At 38.6% G+C, this 24,640-nt stretch overlaps 1 protein-coding gene across 6 annotated transcripts in view; it reads left to right on the plus strand.

Moving 5' to 3' along the window:
- The window catches only part of syt1a (synaptotagmin Ia), a 159,013-nt gene that overhangs the window by 112,757 nt on the left and 21,616 nt on the right, over positions 1 to 24,640 (plus strand). For 5 of the 6 annotated variants that reach the window (XM_008400453.2, XM_008400449.2, XM_017302823.1 and 2 more), the window contains 3 exons: positions 7,418 to 7,621; positions 16,753 to 16,925; positions 20,015 to 20,140. In XM_008400453.2, the coding sequence (XP_008398675.1) occupies positions 7,447 to 7,621; positions 16,753 to 16,925; positions 20,015 to 20,140 (474 nt within the window). In that variant the 5' untranslated portion in view covers positions 7,418 to 7,446. The remainder of the gene's footprint in view (positions 1 to 7,417; positions 7,622 to 16,752; positions 16,926 to 20,014; positions 20,141 to 24,640) is intronic. The other variant, XM_008400456.2, reaches the window with a different exon arrangement.

Genomic DNA, 24,640 nt, shown 5'->3' on the forward strand with positions numbered 1-24,640 from the left:
ACAGTTTCTCTTTGTTAAATTATTTACATTTTTATACAATTTGAGCTTTCTGACAAACTCACCTATCCCACCTTCTTTCATTTCCTTGGAAAAATCTGTTTTGTCATCTGATTGCGACTAGTCGACTGGCCCAGAAAAAAGTCATTGCAGAGAAAAGATTCGACTAGTCGACTAATTGGTGCAACCCCTACTAAGTAACACTACATAAATGTTATCTGAAGGATAAACTCTCAGTAAATATTTGTAAAAAGTCTCAATAAATGTATCTTTTGTTGCAGGAAGATTCTCACACTGAAATTATTAGAGAAATCCACGCTTTAATTTGAGCTGATGGGAATATATTTTGAGTTAAATTATTGAATTTAGCAAACTTGATGGAACTCTGACATTTCTGTGAAATAAATATCACTAATTAGTATCTTTTACACCTTTTTAGGTTACATAGTGTGTCTAGTCGTCCCTGACTTTCTGATGAAACACAAAAACCCATTTCAAGGTTAACAAGTGAATAAGTTTGTTTAGAATGAATGCAAGGGTCATGCTTCTTCTTTCCTACCATCACAAACCTAAAATAAAAATGAAGACATTTTCTGGAACAATGTGCTTTAATCCAATTTGGCTAAGATTGAGCTTTTTAAAAAACAAATTCTGCAAGTCTGACATGAAACTAAGGTTGATAATGTGGAAAAAGAAGTTCATTTCCACTGCTAAAAATAGTGGAGAGTCTGTAATACTGCAGGCTTTTCTTCTAAATGCATTGTGAGTCCTGTTAAAAAGATCTAACACATTCAAAATGGGTCCACAAATGGTGGCAGGAATGGATATTCAATGGCTATCTAAAGGTTATCTAATGTTAATAAGTGACAGATAATTTTGCAGTACTAAATATCTTTAATGGTGTCATATAGTGACTGGTGGAAGTTGTTTTTGTTTTTTATCCTCTTAAGCTTCAGAAGGCAACACAATAAACTTCTAAAGCTAATTCAGTGAGCAGATTTTATGTTTTTGTGGTTCAAACTGTGCAACCCTTAAAGGCTGGAGGACATTAATGTCTGAAATTGCTTTAAAATCTGTTTATGTATCCCTATTTTCAGCTTCAGCTGAAAGTGTTCACTTGAAATACACGCTGTATCCTCTCAATTAGAAAAAAACTAACTTGTTTTGGCTCCATATCTCCACTGAACCAGGTTGGACTGTATTATGTTGGTACTAAATAACCGAGTGAAATTTAGCGGATAATTTTTCACGAGGTTGTTTCAAATGGCTTTAATTAGATGAATACCACTGAAATTAAACAAAGCAGAGCCTTTGTTTGCAAACCACACACACTTGTGATCATATTGTGTTGAACAAAATTAAGACCTGCTCTATTCTTCTCCAAAATCATGAGGTGTAAAACCCCACTGGGAGCTGAACCCGTCGGAAAGCAGAAAACTCTACGTGGCTCAAAACGTGAGCTAAAAAAATTATTTTAATCACATCATTTGCTCTTGATTTATTCCATTATGTGCTCCATTATCAAAATGATGATGTTCTGATCCACACTGGTGAGATGGGAATCTGTTGGTGCGGGAAACCAGGGAGCTGGTAGGGGGAAAAAAACATGAAAGGATGATGAAGGAGATGGAACGAATGATGGAGGGAGAGGAGGAGAGCGAGCAAGCTGACCCAGTTTGTGAAGGGAAGAGAGAGGTGATGGGAGGGAGCTGTGTGCCAGCTTTTCCTCTGCGATAGGGGACCTGCTGGGCCATCTGGCGGCCCTTTAATTGGGTTGGGGTTTTACACCTGAGCGGCACGCCTCCAAAAAGATGGCTGGTGCAGAAAAAAGGAAGCTGGAAGCAGCAGCGTGTCGCATCCTGCAGTGAAGCAAAACCAGAATGACGGCAATCGTCGACTGGGTTAGATCAGCTGATGCTCTTGTCTTGTAATATGTTTTTTTATTCTTATTTTAACCACAAACTTTGGCAAAGCAGCAAAAATAATTGTGAAGTAGATGGCAAAGTATTCATAGTTTTCTAATTAGTGCAGAAATTATATTGTCAGCTTGTAATATTTACTGAAATTTCCTTTTTGTTAGTGATTTTCTTCTTTGGAAAAGGAACAAGCTAAAGCCTTACTCAGATTGGATGAAGATCTGTGAACATTGCTGGTCTACTGTCAAATTCTCCATTGGATTTTTATCTGGACTTTGACTAGGCCCTCTCTAGCACCTGAATGTACCAATCTATTGTAACTCTGGTTGTATTTATGCTTCTGGAAGACGAGCCTCTGCCCCAGCCTTTGAACAGTTTTTCTTCCAGGATTGCCCTGTATTTATCTCCATTTATTTTCTAATCAGGTTTGACCCACAGCATGATACTGCCACCACCGTCTTTAGAATGATGTGTTCAGGTTAACGTGCGATTAGTTGTCCATTGTAAAGCGTTTTGCTTGTATGTCAAAAAACTCGCTTTGAACCACCTTTTTCCACATGTACGTTGGGTTCCTCGTTTATGACAAACTAAATGGGACTTCTTATTAATTTCTCTGTGGACTTGTTGTGAATTATTGCTAAATAAATAAACTAAATTGAAATACTTGAGCTGTGCATCTCTGCAGCTCATCCAGAGTCACCATGGATCCTGTGGCTGCTTTTTTTTGTCATTAGTTTTTCTTCTGCTTGTCTTGTCAGATTAATGCTAGTATGTCAGTTTAGGTGATATACGGTTATGCCACATTCTTGCTATTTTCAGATTTGTACTCTTAAAATGTGCGAAGGTGACAAAAAATGTTTTTACCTAACCCCACCTTTATCTTCTCCGCTTAGTTTTTGCTCTTCACGGTGCTATTTGTTGATTAATGTTGTCTAATGTAGCACTGAAAATTTCGCAGAACAGATTCAGCTAGGGATTTTACAAGAAAATAAATACAGTCCACACATTTCAGATTTGTTTCATTTGGGCTTGAATCACATTGTGTGAGTGACTCGGTTTAAAAAAACACCTAAATGAAATGAAACCTTTAAAACTAGAGTGAAAGCATTATTTTAAGTGGCGGGGACGTGATAGTGACAGGGTAAATATTGAGTCGCATTACACAGCGTGATTATCCTGCGAAGGCAGCCCTACGAGAGGGAAAAAGGTCAACACTCTGGTCTTCCATGAAGATAAATAAGCCTCAATCCACTCCAGCAGTAAATGACACTGGGTTTCAAGTGGACTGCCTGCGTTCTGCCACTGCAGACAATGAAGATAACATGGAAGTTGTCATCTTATGCTTGACTGGCCAAGTAGTCATTAAGGCACAAATGTGAGCTGAATTATTGTTTCAATTTTTGTCAGTAATCTGAGGTCTGCAGCGAGAAGCACAACAGACTCAATGGGTGGTCCTCCATGCACAGTTTAGCATTCAGTTAAAGTAATGTAATGTCCTTTAATGTAGATGCTTGCTTCATTTTGTATGTCTAATTCACTGGAATAGACTAATTTACATAAATACTCTTATTTATTTTTTTATGTTGTGCAGAATTAATTCAGAAAATAACTTAAAATAGTGCTTCATGTTTACACTCGCGCAGAGGGGATGATCAATTCTTTTTTCCACACAAGAAGCCTCCCACATGCACTCTGCAGAGCATCATTGTGCTCCCTTAAAGTCCTCGCCCCATATTGAAGTATCTCTGTCACTGCAGAATGATTCGGCCCCCACACTAACCTTGCAGCATTCAAAGGGCGGCTGAGCTAACAGGTACATGCGTAGGTGTTCATGCAACCATGAGAGAAGAAGAAAAGGTTTCTTAAAGCTCCTTTTTCAAACCTAAATCACTTCTGATGCATCATCTTGTTGTTTGATCACAGGCTGTTTTATTCGTTGCTTCTTTTTTACATTTTCTCAACACCCTTGTCTTAAAACGTCTCTGTTGATGATGGTGAAAGATGCTGTGAAAGAAGTGTTAGTTTAGTGATAATATCACAGCTGGAGACTGTCGGGACATGAAAGTTTCTCTGAGTTGTGAAAGAGCAGCAGTGGTCGTGAAACTAGAACGAAAGCAAACCTGTTTCGCTCAATAAATGTTGTGTTTTCATGGATAATAAAAGGCTGATGTAAACAAATTATGTGACTAAAATTAAGAGAAAAACAATTCTTTGTTTTTCATGCCTGCTGAAATATGTTTATCTCTGCAGCAAACAGATGTGTAGAGACTTAAATTGTGTATATTTTAAGTGGCATTTCTGCAGAAGTGCAACTAAAAACCCTTAGAAAACAGTTCTGTTCCAAGGACTTTCTTCTTTAACCATGAATGAAAAAGAAAGAAAGAAATCAATGAAATATTTTAACCAACTGCAGGTAGGAAGATAAGACCTTCAGTACTTAGTCTTACTCTTTATTTAAATACCTAAAATGATCCCTCAACTGATATAAGTTATAGCAAACGATATTTAGAGTCAATGCAGTTGATCATTAGTGAAAATACGTGAAAATACATTATTTTGATGTAATTTCCCTATTTTAATTCACAGACTGTGCATTTGTGCTTGAAAATTATTAGTTCACAATTTGTCACTGGTCAAGGAAATGCAGAGTTAATTTCTTCTATACATTTATGTTGGTTACAATCCAGTCCAAAAAAGTCGATTTGTTGTCAAAAATGTTTTCCTTTTCAGTCAGAATGTCCCGACAATCTTCCAAGCTTAACATTTATTTGGATCAATACTGGGTCAGTTTGACATCTGTCTTTCATAAAAGGCATGGTTTATGCAGGAACATTAGCTTTTTTCAAACCAAACATTTTATTTATTTATTTAAAATAATTTTAAAAAAACAATTTAGCTGCTTTTTGGCAAAAATTACTCTTGCAGGCAAGTCCATATCTTTGCAGAATAATGTCATTTTTCAGATATAACATCTGCTGGCAATGACATTTAGCTAATTAGCTGAGACACTAGTAAGCAAAATTACAATTATTTCTAATAACATAACAGAAGTTCTACCTGAATCACATGAGCAATAACACTGATCTTTATATGACAAAATTTAAAGTAAATTAATCCTCAAATATTAAGGATTTATTTTAAAATGTCATTGCTTTTCTGCATAACCAGTGACTCGGCTTAGTTCAAATTAACTCAAATTAGTTTGAACATCCCTTGATATTCAGAATAAATTAGCTTAAAGTGCTGCCAGTGGGGTTAGAAAGTGTAGGAAATAAATCCATGTTGTCATCTCTTTGGTATCCAATCTGCTTCACTGACGTTTTAAAACCTCAATTTATTAAATGAAAGAAACTTTCCACATCAACTCTGACCCGTTTCTTTATATCATGGTTTCTGTTGGGGAGTATTATGCTGGCATCTTGTTCTCCACTCTGAAGCACAAAAATAAATATAATGCGTCAATTTTCGAGGTTACATTTAGACTTTCAAGTTACTTTCAGTGGATCTTAGAGTCACATCCAGTGTTATGCCTGGGTGTGTTAACAATGAAATAAATGGGGAAATATGAGTTCAGTGAGCACCAACTGTGGGAAGGAAGGAAAATTAGGCCATCAATCTTCACTGTGTACTGGTTTTCTTTAGCACGCCATTATCCTCTTGAATTGCTATGGTGACAGAGCAAATTACAACCTGTGCACCAACGGCACACAAATAGTTCCTATCTGCTGCAGCATGTAGCTGCTTTGTGTAATTATTGAATTTCACTTAAACACATTAAAACATTTTATCTGGGAAGTAAATGCATCCGTTGTAAGATGCACAAATTTTAAGCCATTTTTAATTTTCTCTACTCATTTTATTTTTTTTAAAGTAGACATATGTTGGGTCTGAATGAAGACATGTTTACAACAGAAAAATGGTGAACCGCTGACTTCCACATATTTAGTTAAAAAACACTGGGAATTATTATAAAATGTTATTACCTAAAGCTACAAGTGAAATAAACATGAAATATATTTGTAATGTTGACTAGTTTCAACATTTATAACATCCCTTTTGCACTCAGTAGAGCATCTTTTTGTTGCTATGACCTGCTGCAAACATATGTAATAGCCTGAATAAGCTTTATGCAACATAATGGAAAATTGTAGCCCCTTCCTCATGGCAGTGGCGTTTTCAGGTCGGGTAGTGTGACTTCGATGGCCAGTCTAGAATCTTCCAAGACTTATTGTTGGATAAAAAATATGTTTTTTGAGATTGCTGTCATGTTGTAAGGTTGAATGTTGCCAAAGTTTTCTCACCCATTTCTCTTAAAAAATTGCCATATTTTAACTTGCAATTACAACCAACCTGATGTAGCCCATGAAGCCTTGATTGTTTGGTTGCTTGATTTGCTAACGAGTGCTCAGTGTAGTCAGTTAAAGCAGCATTAAGTGCTGAATTTTGGTTAAATACTTCTGATATTAGAGGGCTGCACAGTGGCTCAGTTGGTAGAGCTGTTGCCTTGCAGCAAGAAGGTTCTGGGTTCGATTCCCGGCCCCAGTCTTTCTGCATGGAGTTTGCATGTTCTCCCTGTGCATGCGTGGGTTTTCTCTGGGTACTCCGGTTTCCAAATTGTCCCTAGGTGTGAGTGCTTGTGTGTGAGTGTGTGTGTGCATGGTTGTGTGTCCTGTGTGTCTCTGTGTTGCCCTGCAACAGACTGGCGACCTGTCCAGGGTGATCCCGCCTCTTGCCCGGAACGTTAGCTGGAGATGGGCACCACCAACCCTCCCGACCCCCTTAAGGGACAAGGGTGTAAAGAAGATGGATGGATGGATGGATATTTCTGATATTAGTGTTATGTAGCTATTGAAATCAAGTTTGTAGTGGAAGTAATGTGATTTTTTGGTCAAACTGTAGTATCAAAGTCATGCTCTGTTGCCTTGGAGCAGAACTGAGACGACGTAGAAACCCCATACAGACGGGGCATCCCGTTGTGATGACATGCTTGGAGATGATTTATCTGGTAAACAATGAACGTTAAGCAGCAGACCACATGTGGCACCGCATGAGTGCCTCTGCACAAAGAGCAGTGGACAACATATGAGTCACTCTGCTTCCTCTGCAACCAGACCTTACAGTAAAGTAAACACACCTGGTGTGTGTGAAGAGCTTTGTGTTGTGTGCTGCGACATAACAAATGTCACTACTGGGAGCGCAGGATCATAATTAAACCAGATGAAGAGTTGCACTTCATCATTATTTTATGGCTACTTTGTGATCTTAAGATTGAATTTTAACATTGAGTGAAGAGCTTTATTCTGATTTTAGAGAGCTGGCCAGTTTTCTGTGAACTCCAGCTGATGTTTACTAATGCTGAGCCTACAGCTGCTCACACATTCTGCGTCAGCTCCGTCATCTGACGAGGCAGGCTCCCTGCCTCCGACATGCATCTGTCACAGAGACTGAGGAACTCAAAGAATCCAATCTCATCCACCCGAACTGTATTTATTTTCCTTCTGCAGCTACTGCCCGGCTGCCCAGCATCGCCACCATGAATGAGAGTCGAAGGGAAGCGCTGGCGGCTGCGGCCCCTTCGCTCACCACTGCCTCCTCCTCAACAGCTGGCTCTAACACCACCAGCATGGCCGGACCGGGTACAGGGGAGAAGGATGAAGCCTTCTCCAAGCTGAAGAACAAGTTCATGAACGAGCTGAACAAAATCCCATGTGAGTTTTTTTTTACCTTTATTAACTCATGCATGTTCTTTGTTGGGTCTTTACCACCACGTCAAAAAGATTCCTGAAAAGTAAAATCACTTTTGGCAGCAAAAACTACCAGAACTGAGTTTTCTGTCTGACTTTATCAGGCTATCACAGTCCTTCCTAAACCTCACACTGACCTGCTTCAGTGTTGTTCCTTTGTTGAACTTCCATCATGTGATCGTAGTTTTTTAACCCTTTCATGTATAGTGGTCACTACAGTGAACAGCTTTCTAAAAGCCATTTTCTTGAGCTCCTTCTGAATTTTTATGTTATAAATGCACGCAGACCACTGAAGTGGAAACTAATGCATCATAAAATATACTATCAACTACTGGCCATCAGCTGCAAATGCAAGAAATTATTTTTGTTAACTCCAATATGGCCGACAGACAAAAAAGCATGGAGACCGACCCTGTCCCTCCTTCTACTGTAGACGACTCTTGCAGGTAAAAAAAATATTGTGACCTCAGATAAATCCCCTAAAGAGCAATACTGCTGATGTATTTTTCAAATAACTTTGTATTTGGAGAAAATTACAATTGATCACCTAAAAGTTATAACATTTTAAAATAATTTACAGAATTTTTTCCCTACCTTTTTTATGGTTTAAGAAAAAAAAATTTAAAAAAATCCTGACACAAAGGATCATAATTCATGCATGAAAGGGTTAATAAATGATAGTGGGGATATCCCTTGTATTTTTCCACATTAGAGCTTATCATTTAAGCAGCTAACTTGCTGATATGCAAACTCTTTGCTTTCTTTTCTTAAAACTGTTGATGAATAAAGCAGATGTTTTTAAGCAGTATCTTTACTGACGTTCAGTCGTACCTATGACTCTCCAAGACAGATTTTCTCCAGGCTCTGTCATTCAAACAGCAAATCATTGAGAATCTTGTAAAAATCTCTCTTCATTCTCCACAGAAGTTTCTGAAAAGGGTCTGAGTCACTGACTCTGCTTTCAAATGGTTTCACAGATGCAAAACGTGTGTAATTTGACTCCTGGTGATTTTAAAGCTGTTTTTCTGAAACCTTTCAATGTGATCCTGATTGTATACCCCATGAGTCAGGGATGATTCAGCCGTAGATGCGTGTTACTTTTTGTTTGCAGAGCTCAATAAGCAGTCAAGGTCTGACTTGACCTTTGACGAAAACGTCAAACAATCGAACGCTGAAAAATCATGAATTTCTCATCTTCTGTTCAGCTGTTTCTTAGGAAACAATAGGGGGAAAAAAAGTTTTCTTCACTGAATATCTCAGTTTATACTTGATAAAAAGGTAAAAAGTAATTTTTATTGTTCATGTTTATTTTGGTGCAAAAGCAGAATAGAAAATCTTACAGTTCTAAAAAAAATAAATCCAACCTTTTATATTAATTCAGTAATTCTGGAAAGATAAATGTTTTTAAAAATCACTGTTGCAAACTCACTAGCGATTAGCAGGTTTGCTCGAGTGCCTGACTTGCTTTGGGTCGAGGTGCCGGTACGTTTGGGTCAAGATTTTGATGCAGCGCATCTCAGTGTCTCTGTGGCCGGAGGGCTGATGCTTCTGTGCCGAACTACCTCTGTGCTGCGCATATGGCTGCTCTGTGGGGGGGCCTGGTGTCCGTCTACCTGCTCAGACTTCCTGCCCTTTGCTGCTCTTGGATGCTGAGCGTTGCAGACTTTTTGCCCTTATCGCCGTTCTAACAACTCTGCACCATCAGGTGGCAAATTAGCAGCCAAAACACAGTTAAAAACATAAATACAGCTCTGAGTAGAGCTCCTTTAAATCAAGTCTTCTAGTTCATTGCGTCAAAGCAAAACAGGATTATTCAGTTCAAAGTTCTCAAAAATGTATCTCCAACTCATGATTGTGTTCAAATGAATACATTTATTTTTACATCTTTCTTAAATATTAACGTCTGCACTTTCATGTTCAAATCTCCTGACAAAACACATCCTCATCTGTTTGAGTGTGTGACGTTCTTTGCCTATCAGAACAAATTTCTCCACGGAGGTCTGAAGGTTTTGTTTCCATCAATATCCTAAATTATAATTGTATCTAACAACAGGTTTGTGTGTAAGTAATATCATCCCACAAAATCACTTCCTTCTTTTCCCCAACGCCACAAATGTCACCATTGCAGAGTTTCATACACAGTAATCTTTATACACGCTAGGAAGTGATTTAGCTTAAATAAAATCCATTATTTATATTCAAAAAAACTCTCCTGGCTGCAGCTGAAGAGCTTCAGCTGTGGGCATTCATTTAAAATAGAAACATGTTTGAATATCTTTGAGGATATTTGATTTCAGAGGATTTACAACCAAGACCTGACGAGTTTGATCTCCCCTCTGGCTTAACAATAAAAGTCTAAAGACAGTCCCCACAAATCCATATTTTTCACGTCCCTCTTGGTGGCAGGTTGAGTTTTCAATTTATTTTATTTTCTATCATTTTTTATCTTTACCACACCTCTGGCAGAAAAAGTTTTCTAAAATCATCCAAAAAAAAACCCTACTGACCATCATGCAGGTTGTCACTGCTGGGTCATACCTATTACTGTTTTCTATCACCTCATCCCCTCTATCAAAAGCAGGGGACTTTGCTCTGCAGTGCTGCCAAGCGGATGATGAATGCCCAAAAGGCTTGTTTACCTTGTGGAATATCGATGGGGTTTGGGGGAAAGTCATGCAGCAAATTTAACAAGAAAATGCGAGAGGTGAAGCTGCATGCTCAGCACCGCCTTTCCACCGCAGCTGCAGAAGATCTTCTTTCAGGCTTATAACCCAATTTAAGCTCCACAGGCTTTGAATGTGTGGTGGCATGAAGCTGTCACAGAGGCCTAACTCGCTGCTCAATTTCTGTCAGTCATCATGCTTCTGAGCCGGGGATTTTTGTCAGCCATTGCCTCCTGCACAGCAAAAACTAAACCTATATAAATCATGACAAAATTACTTTTTTTCCATTTGACAGTTGGTGAGACGCTCCTACTTCTGGCAGCGGTTACAAATATATTCTCTATTGGAGCTGGTCATTAATTTTTGATTTTCTTTTTTAAAAATTATGAATTCAAATTTGTGCAGCAACTTCACTGAAGTTGTATGATGTATATTGCTCTACCTGAAAAACAGAACAGATTAAAAAATAGACAAATTGATGACAGTTATGCATCTGAATTTGCAATGTTTCTGTAAACAAAAAAAAAGCAAAGAAACTACACTAAATCACTAAAATGATTTGTAAAATAAGCAACAAGCATAAATCCTTTTCATAAACATGGTAAAATAAACAAAATTGAAAATTAGCTGAAGACTTTACTTGTTTCAGCTGTTAAAATTTAGTATCCTGCAACAACTTGCTCTGTTATCAATTATTTAATGCTGAGATTTTTCTGCTTCTCCATAAGTATAAACACTTTGACAGCCAGAGCTGAAGTCCAGCTGTAATCACACTAAAACATGCCGTTACTGCTCACTGAAACACAGCAGCTGCTGCTGCTAAGAAAACCAGATTGCTAAACTTCTTATTTCAGAAAATCCATTGCAGATGAGAATTAATCAATAAACGCAAACTGTTTGAGTTATAACTACAAACATACAAACCATTTCTCCAAAATAACAGAGAGTACTGGGAGAATAAATGCTACATAAAGAGAAAATCTTTCCCCAGTTGAAAATATAAAACAATAAATCTGTTAGAGGAGAAAAATATTATCCTGCAGAGCTAAAAAAAAAATCCCAGCACAAAGTTATGTTTGTGTTTGAAAGTGTCTGGACTGATTTAACACTGTGGCTACTCCCAGTCGACAGACAGCAGGGTTTATTAAAGAGGATTGTGGCGGCGGATCAGCAGGACCCGTTGGGTCTTCCGGCCTGCTGGTGGCGGGCCTCATCGTCTACGTCATCTTAGGAACAAATGTAAAGCGGTGAAACCCTCATGGATTGGTGGAAGCAGGAGTAGCCTAACACGGTCCACACAGTGACCTCTGCACTCTGACTGTACACCTCGATTTTCATGAGGACGGTCATGTTGCAACCAGAAAAGTAACTTTTTTCATCCAAACGGGAATTAAAACTAGTTCATGGTACTTCACTGAAGCTCAGTGTTTGGTGTAAACATAAGATTTACAGAGTAAAATCTCATTACCATCTGCTTTCAGCCCTCATTGCTGATTCTGCTGCTGCAATATTGTCAGCTTAGCCAAACCACAGTGGGGTAAAGCCATGAGCAGAGTGTTGATCTCATAGGCATAACAAGATATAATGTGAAGGTTAATTGACCAACAAAGTCCTGTCACACTGAATTAGTGCGCTCTGCAAAGTGGATATAACCCAGATGCAATATAGCACATTAATAAACACACAAACATACCCAGACACTTGTTAATGTGTCCAGCATGAACCTCTCCTTCTGATGTAAAGTGCTCAGGATTACAAGTCAGAGGATGAATAAGAATGTGGTTACATTGAGACAGAGCAGACAGATCCAATACAGCTTGTAAAGATTACAAAACACATGAAATAACGCAAAATATTCACAAAGTTTTACACAGAGCATGTGTGAAATGTACTCTTTCACACTGAAATAATTCAAGTAATCAAGAAAACTTACTACGTGAGACAATATACACGTAGTAAGTGGATGTTTTCATCCATGTTTCCTCAGAAAACAGCTCAATACTATACATGAGTCACTATTTCTTTTTCACAGTCTGAATAAAGTCTCTATAGAACCGCCCACACCACCTTAAGAGACCAAAACTGTCCCTGAGTGAAAGCTGACATTTGAAGGTAATGGTGTTTCGCCTCTGATAACTAGCCAGCAACAGCCAAACCCAGTTCTGTTGTCACGGTAACAACCGAAGCTAACAGTGTCCTCCTCAAATAAACTTCATGCACACATTTAAAAACTGTTTAATGGCATTACTTAAATGTACTTCATTGCATTGTAATTTTTAAGGGCAGAAAATAATTTATAGCATTTCTTTTGCACTAAGAATGTAATGAAAGTATGAAGCTGATTTCTTCTAATTTCTTTATACTTTTAGACTTTGTTAAAAGTGACCCTGATCAGTGCGTAATTTCTGCAATATAATTTTTACGTGCTTTATTTGGGCACAAGATTGTCTGGACTTGAAAATAGGTGATAGAAAACTTGTTCTATATGCAGTTTTCATACATTTTTCCTTTAAGTGATGTCAAAATAGTTGGGTTGTAAGTAATATATCAAAACAAACCCCCCACAGTAAATCACACAAAGCAACTCATTTATTTGGAAATGTTCAATGAACGAAAACAAAATGCAAAGAAACTACAAAGGAATTTTTCACATTGACTTATATGAAGACATCTGTAGATAGTTGGAGTTTTCTTCTTTCACTATTTTATAACCCAAAAAGTGTCTTGAGCCCCAAGGGACAGCAGACTTGGACTCCACCATGCATGTCCAGCTCATCAGAGAAACTATTTTCCATGCCACGTCGGTGGAACAAGAGATAAGTGTTGGGAGTTAGAGTTCCCGCTCACCCCCTTTTTTACGTTCTCGCTCCATTTCTCTCCTGAGAAAAGACACTCAGACAATGTAGTTAATTAGGGAATGCTTTTATTGCTTTCTGGGACTCAGGTTCCTTTAATTAAGGAACACAGAAGTGCCTTTCACTGGAAGACGTGGGCTGGATGAATGAGATAAAGTCGGGGAGTTTTTGCATGGGTTTCAGTTTAAATGGCATTCCATCAGGCTCTTTGAGCGTTGATGAAAGATTCCAGCAGAGTGACATAAGTATTTATGAGATTCCTGTTAATGAATGCTTTCATTTGGAGGGAGGGGGGATAAAAATCACTATTCTAGTTTCCAAAGAAAGCTGATTGCTTTTTCAGAGCAACTCAAGACCTGTCACATCTGTGACACTTCGCTTAAAAACCTTGTTTGCATTGACTTCAAGATAAGATATGGATCTTGAATCTTATTAAACATTGACGCTACAAGTAGAGATGAAAACATATATTCATGCATATAAAATCTATTGTTTGTTGTAATAAGAAGATAAATATCCCCAATATAAATTCCTGTATCAAGGGCATAAATCGGACATTATGAAAGGAGCCTGAGCTGCAGTTTGATCCAAATAAAGTTTTAGGAGGCTGATTGCGAACGAGGCCTATCCAGTGTCACCTCCATTACCGTGGCGCTCCGAGGCAAGGCCGGAGCTGTAGATCCTAAAGTTATTTCAGAGCATCACTCACTGTTTTTCCTTGGAGGAGAGTGCTTATTGATTTTGTCAACAGGGAATCGATTTGTCTTCTTTCTTTTTGCCTCAGCAAAAGAACCACAACTGACGGCTAGTCAGCACAGCCGCAGAGTGAACTGCTGTAATTTAAAAGATTTTCTTTCTGTTCTGATGGAAACTTCTGGGGTTTTTACAAGATAGTCTTCAGAGGACTGGAGCTTAACCGGGTTCGTGTTTTCAATTGGCATGTTGAGTTTATGGGGATGTTTGGATTATTTTCTGAGATATGAATTGTGTTGAGTTTCATATGGGTTTTGTTAGTGTTGATTTATTTCTCTCAAAGGAAATATATCAGCTTGTTCTGTTTTATTTATCACAATGACTGTATTCCTTAAAAAATACCAGCCAGTTTAAGTTTTTTAGTAGATATTTGCTTCATATTGTTTTTTACTTCTCATACAGCATATTATAAAAGTATTTACCTTTTAAGTGTTTCCACTTTTTGCCACGATCTAAACATAAACTTCCAGGTATATTATTGGGTTTTTAAATAATAAACTGTGTTTCACTCGACTTTTAATGAATGTGGATTTATATTTCACTCCATTTTACTCTCAGCAACTAAAGCAAATGGAGCAGGAGATTGAACCGACAACCCACCGGTTACAGGACAAAACCCTACTTAAAAAAAGTAGTTACCGTGTTTTTAGTTCTATAAGCTGCTACTTTTTTTCCACGCTTTGAACCATGCAGCTTGCAGCCCGGTGAGGCTTTTCTGTGGATTTTTCTGCAACCACCAGAGGGCGCTTTAGCAGGAAGTGAATCACTGGAAGATCTGGCAGTACAGATCGATAGCCGCTGCACGTAAGCTCGGCGTGAGCGAATCCATGGTTCGGCGTGGCGGAGATGTCAGCCGCTTATTGCCCGGTGCGACTTATATATGTACGTTTCCAGTTTGTTTGTTTTCTAAATTGTAGGTGCAGCTTGTAATGAGGTGTGCACTATATTGGGGTGTGAATACCTTCGTTTTTCTAGGCGTTTTGATGTTTGTTGGATGACCTTGACTGCTGGAAGAAGTCATCTCGTGAGGTCTCCTACTATTTTCAGCCTCCCGATTTTCCTCCAGCCCTCACGTTATTGTGATGGAGACATGGTGTTCCTATGGGTCAACAGGAAGCAGGAAGCTCAGGCTGATGGCTGACTGCAGCACAGATAGGTGTCACTGTGTTTGCAGCTGGCTGTCATTGTGTTGGTTGAGCTGCGGCTCTGACAGTTCCTATGTGACAGGAGGCTGACTGCTGCTTGTCCCAGTTTTTCCAGTCAAGGCCAGGAAAGAGGATAACAGCATATGCTAGAGGGAACAAACAGCGAATTAACCTTTTTCAGAGCAGAAAAGCATTCAGGCAACATTGAATGTGTTGTTTTTAAAGATTTAACATTAAAAAAATTTAATTAAAAAATAATAGTTCAAGTTAGTAATGAAAAGACATGAATATAAATGAGTAGGTGATGTTAATTTTAAATGTTCTTTTTATAAAGGTATTTAAATATGCCAGCCAGTGGTGTATTTTTTGTTTCGATTTCATATTTTTGGTGAAATCCAGGAATGCTAAGGAAGGTTTCAGACCAGATTTTAACCTTTAGAAGTTTTTTTCGCTGTTCATGCATTGGATTGTATTTTTTCTAACATAAAACTAGCAAATGAAAATGTTTTCTCAGATTCACTTTATTGTGATTTATATTGGTTTGTGAAGATTAAGAAAAAAAAGACAATAATTGTCTTTTCTCTTTTGAATAATTATTTGCTTCCTAAACTTAATACTTACTTGAGACACTCATTAGCAGCAACAAGTGACATCAAGGCTCTGATAACTTATTTATGGAGGAAATTTGATCCACTCTTCTTTGCAGAATTGTTTTAAATCAGCCATGTTGGATGGGTTTTATATTTTTCTGAGAATAATTTGTTGATTTCCATCTGATTTACGTCCCAACTTCAATTACTGAGATCTTTTGCAACTTCCTGGTTCTCTTCAGTGCATTCTTGGAGTAATTTTTGTGAGCTCTTGTTCCATGTTTTCCCCATATTTCTGAAATCCTAAAGCTCTACAAACCTCCCTTCACCAATAGTCTAATAGTTTCCTTGATTCTGCAGGTGTAGCAGTAATTAGGCCTACAATAACTCATCTGTGCAAAAAATGTCAATTCATAATCACTTTTTTACTTTTTCACACAAGAGTGAGGTGCTTTGGATAACTTTATTTGCTTCATATAGAAACTAAACTGCTTTTTGTGTTTAGTGTGGTTGTCTCTCTGTGATTTTAATTAATTAAATTAACATTTAGGTGTGACAAAAAAGCAAAAAGGGGATAAGAAACTGAAATCTAGTTCAAAAGTTTTCAACACTCCACAGACAAGAACTCAGTATATAGCAGAGGATGTAGCAGGTGTCAGAGAGAAAGAAAACCCCATTTCAACCCGTCCAGGTTGAGTCCATCATTGGATTGTCATGGTCACACCTGAATTAATGCCCATCAGACACACCCACAAAATCCCCACCACCTTGACTCCCTGTGCACTCTGTGCTGACGCTGATTGCCATGAAAGTGTCAGCTTGACTCGGAGTCTTTTGTTTAAATGGCAAGTGGAAAATGCCAACATCTGTTACTTCCACTAAATTGGCTGAAGGTGTTCGGTCAGGTTTTCTCCCCATCGCTTGGAGTCTGCCACTTCTTGATGGGCCCAGGCGAGAGCTAAAGTGAAGCTCCACACAATTTCCTGCTTTTATCTCACCTCTTTGTGTGTGTAATCACCACTTTTCAAAAACGTCCCTTCATGTGCAACGTCTAACCCAAGCTCATTTTTTTTGTCTGTTTTTCCTCAGTGCCGTCATGGGCCATCGTCTCGATTGCTTTCGTGGCCATCATTCTGGCGTTAGCTTGCTGCTTTTGCGTCTGCAAAAAGTGGATTTTCAAAAAGAAAAACAAAAAGAAGGGCAAAGACAAGGGCAAAAATGCCATCAACATGAAGGACGTCATGGACGGGACCAAAACCGAGGTACAGACTTTAATCCACTTTAATCTCTTATAAATTATTAACTCTGAATCTTTTGAGGCTAAGATTATGCTAAAGCTTGTTCATGTGACCACATGCAAGAAGTTGAAGGTATTTCTCTTGAAATATGTTGTTTTTGCTTCTGTTTGGCATTATTTTGTGCTTGTTTTCTTTTGCACATGATGACAAAGTTGCACTAGAAATAGTGAATTTAATAATCAAATGCTTTATTTTGTGTGAATTCACTTCTTAATTATTCCACCCAAATTAACTTAACAATTCCCTGAATACAGATAAAACATTAAAGTTTTGGTTACTTTGATGACTTGATTTAAATCTCTGTCATCTCCTGCAGTGATTGCTTCTTTTTTTGTCATATGTGGACCTGCTCACTTGTTGTTCAGTAAGGTTGAAACTGGTGGTAGATGTGCAGAAATCTCCAATCTAAAGAAAGAAATACTGCAGATTGTGAGGAAGTGTCCCGATGCAATGGTTGAGTAAAAAGCGTGGAAGCTGTTATTTCATAGCTCATCGACTGTTTTCCTGATATCCACTCTGCCTTTCCACAACCAAGAATTTATATTTAAACTTATTTACAATAAAGAGATGTAAACTCTTTTTTTTTTTTTTTAAAGACCGCATCTCTGAGCTCTTTGAATCTGCTTCTTTAGAGGCAAGCAGTCATTTCTCCTGGTGTGCCCAGACTCTAGTGTGTTAACTCCTGTGTGTGGTTGTTTTAATTTGTGTTTCTTCCTTCTATGTCCTCCTTATCTGTGTTGTGTCTGATGACTGTTCGGGATGGTCACTGGCGGTAGGTTCCCAATTGCTGTTGGATCTTCTTAAGCCTGCTGCTCTGATGTTTTGGTTTTTTTTATAGCCTCTTGACAACAACAACTGCTCCCATAGAACCAAGTATATGTAACTATGCATACTGTACATGTATATCTACTGTATATATGTGCCTACAACCTGCATATGCACATATATATGTATGAAAGAGACACTGGGTGCGCATTGATGAGGTTGACCCACACAGACTTTTATTTTTTGTGCCAAGCTGCCAAGGTCTCAAGTGTTTTGAATCTTTTATATTTCAAATGAGAGCAAAGTAAAATGATCGAGAGGCTACAAGTACAGAGCTTTAGGAAACTGGTTGTGATAGACATACACAGAGCAGTGCATAATTGTCAGGTGGAAGGAAAGAAATTCACATTTTTTTTACCATTAAAATGTGAAAAGCATGATGTGCATTGGTGTTCACCCATCTTGATATGCCAAAATTAAACCCAAATTGCGTTTAGATTTAGTGAATAGAGTCCACTTGTATTTAACTTGGCATGAATCCAGCTTTTCTGTAAAGGTCTCTGAGCTTTATTAAAGATTAATATTGAATAAACGACACGAAGAACAACTAGCACAGGGCACAGGTCATGGATGAAATCATAAAGAAGTCATTTGGTTAGAAAATATCTCACAAGCTGAGTGTCCATTGACCTTAAAACTGCGCAAATTGGAATTACAAAAATAAATTTGCTTGTTGGAAACGCGCCAAATGTGAAAAGTTCTTGCATACTGCAGTTACAAAATTAAGTTTTTTCTACATTAGCAGTATATCAACAAAACTTTGCACACATTTGTAATGGAAATGCAACGACAGCCGTTTGACGTCCAGCAGCACAATGACCCTAAATACACAGACAGAGCTACAATGAGATGTAGATCAAAGCATATACTTATGTTTTAGATTGGCGCAGTCAAAGTCCAGCCCAAAATCCAATTGAGAATCTTAGCCAAGAAATGAAAGTGGATGCTAGCTATTCAGGAAAGAAGAATGAGAAAAACATTGTATACTTTGTAGGTTTTTGCTTCAGAAAACTATAATCCTTTTTACTTCCTCTGCATAATTATGTACTACTTTGTTTCTCACATTTGGTTGTGCGCGTATTTTGCAGTGCTCGTTTTGAAGCTGGTTCAGACGTAGCTTAGCATTTGTTTTTTCCTATCAGCTCAGATAAAACTGATCCTAGAGATAATTTTTCCCTCAATCATTTTACCTGCTGCATTTTTCTTTCTTTGCCTGTAACATCAAATTGCTCTGATAGGACAATTTTTCTGCTAAAGGCAGAGACCAAACCCAGCAGCAGCTTCCTGATCCAGTCTGTGTTGTTCAGCCTCCTGCTTTCACATGATTAATTTAACGAATAGAAGCAGGCCCCAATGTACAGTACATTACAACCCCCTTTTTTACCAACACCTTCCACCCACCGCTGGCATGATGCTTCTAGCTACCTCGGCGTAGAAGGGGGTTCAGTTTTAGGGCTATGATGACAATGTGACTGTATGTCTGAGGTTGTAACCAGACATGGGAATGAGGAATCACTAAAGAGCACTGTTTGTATGACAGAGAATGCTCTGCATGCCAAACGACGAGAGGCACCTCGGAAAGGCAACTCTTGACTCTGAATGACTGAGAACTAGTCTTTGCCTCTTTAATCGCATGTTTTTTTTTTTCTTATGGGGAACTCCCGCTCTCCTACCACCCTACCTCTCCTCCCCCCACCAGTGCCACCACCTGCCACCCTCACCTCAGCGCCAGGCTAGAGAAAGGCCACTTTCACCTCTCATCCACTGCCACTTCTCACATTTCCCAGTTTAGTTTTTTCTTGCCAAAGACTTAATCTCCCATCAAAGGAAATTGTCCTAATGCTATATTTTCTGAAAGCATCTCTCTCTCCGTTTTTCTGTCCTCCCCAAGTATCTCTCTATCCTCTCATTGCTCTCATTTCTGGCGCCATCATTTGATCTTTCCTCCCCCCAGACTCAAACACTCAGAGACTGACATAAAAGCACCAAAAGGGACCAGGCCTGGGGCTTTAGTGCATCACAGAGCATGTCCTGATGATAACTGCCATGTTTTAGTGCTTGCTCCCCCTTATCCCCTCCTCGTTTTCCCCTTTTACAGTTTGAAACAAGTGGGGGCTTTTGCAGGAGTAGGTTTTCGCAGGCAGGACCTGGGCGGGGGAACGGCTGGCTGGGTGCTAGCGCCCCGCTACAAACAGGCGGCACTGACTCTTGGTGGGTGTCTCCTTCAGGCCTTGAAGGATGAGGAGGATGCGGAGACAGGGCTGACTGAAACGCAGAAAGAGGCCGAGCCAAAGGAGGACGAGAAACTTGGCAAATTACAATACTCCCTGGATTACAATTTCACAGAGAATACGGTAAGGATCCGTTCTCCAAATCACTCAGTGTGTGTAGATTTTGCAGAAGACCCTCTTCTCGTAAGTATTGTCACGTCTAACTTTTAACTGTTTGACCGCATTTCTGTATGCCAAGGTTTTAAAAAGTTATAAAAACTTTTAAAAGTTTCTGTTACACCATTAATAAAGAAACACACACAGTGGATGTCCAGCAATAGTTTTCACCTGTTTTTTGGAGCGGAGAGTAATGCAGCATTGCTCCTCCATTACTTGTTGCTTTGCACTGAAAAGTAGCAAATTAAAATGTATAAAATATTTCTGTTTGCAAAAAAAAAAGAAAAGGCCTAGAAAGAAAAGGAGCTGCAGCCATCACTCTCTTTAAAGTAACACTGTTCTAAAACTACATTTTGAAAGCTATGAGTGTCTTATCTACTAAGGGGTGAGGGTTAATATAACAACTAATATTATAAAAATTAACATAATACACTCACTAAATAGTTAACTTAAATGAGTTTGTTTTATTCCCAGGTTTACTCTGTAAATAAAGCAACAAAAAGAACATTCTGCACAATAAAAGCTTGAGAAAACCTCTGTTCTCAACAGGTCTTTTTAATGCAATTGAAAAATGATTCAACTCCTACTATGAAGGAAATTTAATGTGATATGGATATATTAGGCACAAAATACACGCTGTTTGTATTTAACAAATCAAATTAAATAGCTACTTGAGATGGTTTATCTAAATTAAAACTTTAGCTCTAAATGGCTATTGCTGTCTCTAAATAGTCTAATCTTTTCATAATGTGACAGTTTTTTGTCAGTAGTTCCTCTTTTTTTGTTTTACATAAGAACAATTGGATTGTACCCTTCGTTTTTGGCAAACTGCGAGGATCCGCTTTGAAATCCTGCTTTAAGATCTGTAAAGAACCAAACTCAGCAGAACAGTTTTGCTCTTTTTGAAATACTTTCACTGCAAACCTTTGTTTGGAGTTAATGGTTAACTTTCTATATTTCCAACTTCTAACAGAGCGACGCATTACCCCGCCGGGATTAAGTTTGCGGTTTATCTGTTTTTCTATTTTATTTCTGCCTAATCAAACGTGGCCCCTGCAGATATCCGTCGTCTTTACAGTTTTTCCAGTGAGCGAGTTTTGAAAAAGCAGAATAAGGGATTAAATCAACTTCCTTTCACCAGATGTTGTGCGACAGATAATGGAAGCGGTGCATGAACACGCCGTCCCTCGCTGGGCTACCGTACTCCCTGTTATAAACAGATCTGACAGCCTGTGATTAGGCAGTGGAGCTTCCGGCGTCTGTGCACCAAGCGTGCCTCTTTACATGAACTCAAACCTGATTGTTATATACGTTTTGAGCCTAGGACGACAAATTTCAGCTTGTTTTTCCAGGTGAAACAATTACACAATATCCATCCATCCATCCTTTTTCTTGCACCCTTGTCCCTTAATGGGGTTGGGAGGGTTGCTGGTTCCTATCTCCAGCTAACGTTTCGGGCGAGAGGCGGGGTCACCCTGGACAGGTCGCCAGTCTGTCGTAGGGCAGCACAGAGACACAAAGGACACACAACCATGCACACACACACTCATACCTAGGGGCAATTTGGAGAGGCCAATTAACCTAACAGTCATGTTTTTGGACTGTGGGAGGAAACCAGAGTACCCGGAGAAAACCCACGCATGCACAGGGAGAACATGCAAACTCCATGCAGAAAGACCCCAGGCTGGGAATTGAACCCAGAACCTTCTTGCTGCAAGGCAACAGCTCTACCAACTGCGCCACTGTGCAGAAATAGTTTTAAAAAATAGAAAGGCACGCCCATGTGTTGTTGAAACAGATATTTCAGTCACTTTGATGATGAATGGAAGGATGGAGGTATTTTTGCTGCATCACCTTCTCCATTTGGGTTAAAAACTTGATGAGAAGGATGAATTTTCTGTTTGAATCAGATCAGATGCAGTGGCTGGCAGAACATTTTAAAGAATAGCTGTGGATGTCAAGACAGCAGGAGGAGTTTAATTCTTATTACAAGTTTTTATTGTTGACTTTTTTGAGTTGTATGATTTTCTCAGAGATTTTGCTCAATCAGATGTGCGTCTCAAAAAGGACTTCTAGTAGTTTTTTTGTTGCAAACGTCAGACTTTATAATCTTATCGAATTTCAAATACTTTTTTTGTGCAAATTGATGACTTTAAGATGTAAAAGAATATTTTTTTCCGTGAAAAATTATCTTTTTTGGGATAATTTGACTTTTGACATCAAAGAATCTTCAAGTTTTTTCTTGTAAAAATAAGAAATTAGTCTTGAAATATCTGACTTTTTTCTACAATGGCACTAATATTGCATATTACATTACAGTACTGCATTTAATCAAAGCACTAAATGCATTTGGACACCTTGTATGAGAACAATAGAGTTCAAATCTCTAAAATCAGCCCCTCCAATAAACAATGTATGTATATTTTTAAACTATACATGACACAGTCCTTTACTTGCACTCTATAATGCAAACAACACCCTCTCCCTGGTCAATATCAATATGTTTTACAGCTTAACCTGTGAATTATTCCTGACAGTGATGCTACTAATGAAATTACACAGTGCACACATCGTAGCTGATCAGTCATCCATACCCTTATTTCTTTTGTCGGAGACAGCCTTTCATAAAAGGGATATTTTATGGACGATATTACATTTCACAGTGCTGATCTGTCTTGTACAGGGAGGCGGTGACAGCTCTCTATGATGTTCTTGATTACAAAGGTAATGAGCTCCACCATGGCTCTAAAGTGTAATGAATGGATGACAGTTTTCACATTTGTGACACTGACCCCAAAGAAGCTGAGCTCACTGGACATCTTTGAAGTTAAGAAACAGGCCAAGCGAAAAACTCAGGAAGACATTTAGACCTTGATTCCTTCAAGAATAAGATATAAATATCAAACCTAAACAACTATGCTGTAAAATGTTGCCGTAATAATTTGCTATAAGCCCAAGTAGTTAAAATATTCCTGAAAAAGTAGCCTTGGAGGTGTCAAGTAAGAGTGAGTTATAAATCCTTCTAAAAACTGTTTTTACTCATGAAAAGTGCTTTTTAAAATAAAAATAAATACATCAATGATCAAAATGTCACAACTATGCTTCATAGACATGCCTTGCAGGCATACTATTTTGTCTTTGCTTCACCTTTAAGACCCTCACTTTAAGATCTCCCCACTAATTGATGTCAGCATGTTTAATGGGACTCTTGTCTCATGAAATGTCAAGTCCTTCCGAGGAGAAGCTGTAAACACCAGTTTCCATGTGTGCAAATACTAAGTCAGGGGGATCAGGGTGCAGAAGCACTTGGAGATTAATGTCAGGTCCACACGGCAAAGCATTGTTTCTCTCTGTTAAGCACTGCAAATAGCTGCTGCCCGATGCTGGATTTATACACTAATGAGAGGAAAAAAGGTTTTGTAAAAGATCCAAATCGTTCAGGGAGCAGCGAGGAGACTACATGAGGCAAAGACAGCAAATGAACCACAAAGAGCCACTTTCAGCATCATTACCATATTCATTGTTCTTAGCGCAGGTCAGGCACAGGCATACAGCATCGTGTCCAGTCAGAACTCAATATTTATAAGAGATTAATTTTAAAAAACAATCGTATTCGTTTATTTATCAGACAGTCAGCTAACTTCCATACTAACTCTAAAAGCCTTTGTGGTGACATTATATTCTGTGGAAGTGTTTATGGATGCATTAGGGAGAGAAAATCCCGGTGTGTGTGTGCTCATTCTGGTCAGCAGGCTGCTCGTCGGACTGCAGCTCAACTCACAAACAAAGGTTATACCAGTTAGTCCTTAGCTAATCAGGAAAATCCCCACAGATGTGCAAACAGAGCCACTGTTGTTCCAGTTCTGACTCTGAGGTCTGGTGTCAGCCACATGCTAAATCCAGATTTTTACTGTTTTAAATGATGAAACCAATTGGCAAAGCCAATTAGCAGAAGCAGCAAACTGGAAATCAGCCTTTCCAGGCACATCCTGCTCCAATCTTTCCTCAGGCATCAATCCCTTCCACAATGAAGAAGGTGTGACATGAAGTGTCTCCTACTGACGGTGCTGATGGACGGATGGATGAAAATCAGGAGGACAGCATGCATTGAGCAATTGTTACACATAAAGTCTAAGTGCCACTTCCTGTCTCCGGTGCTCAGCGTACTTCTGTGAAGGTTAAAGTAAATGACAGCTAGATTGGCTCCTTTTTGTCTTACAAGATATGCAAATATTTCCTGAAGGAGGTTTCTGATGTGTTCAGTCAGAAAACTTGTAAGAGCTCAAATATATTTACCCATCAACGATGGAAATATGTGTCTAAACCTGGTCAACAGGAAATGAAAAACTTAGAGTATTTGTAATTAATCATGAAAACATAAGTTAGCTCAGGTAGCTCCTTCTAGTATAAAATTGTTATATTATGAATTATAAATATATATACTGTAAAGTCAGTAGATACCTTAAG

The sequence above is a fragment of the Poecilia reticulata genome, linkage group LG23 (assembly GCF_000633615.1).
Source record: "Poecilia reticulata strain Guanapo linkage group LG23, Guppy_female_1.0+MT, whole genome shotgun sequence".
In the NCBI taxonomy this organism is placed as follows: domain Eukaryota; kingdom Metazoa; phylum Chordata; class Actinopteri; order Cyprinodontiformes; family Poeciliidae; genus Poecilia; species Poecilia reticulata.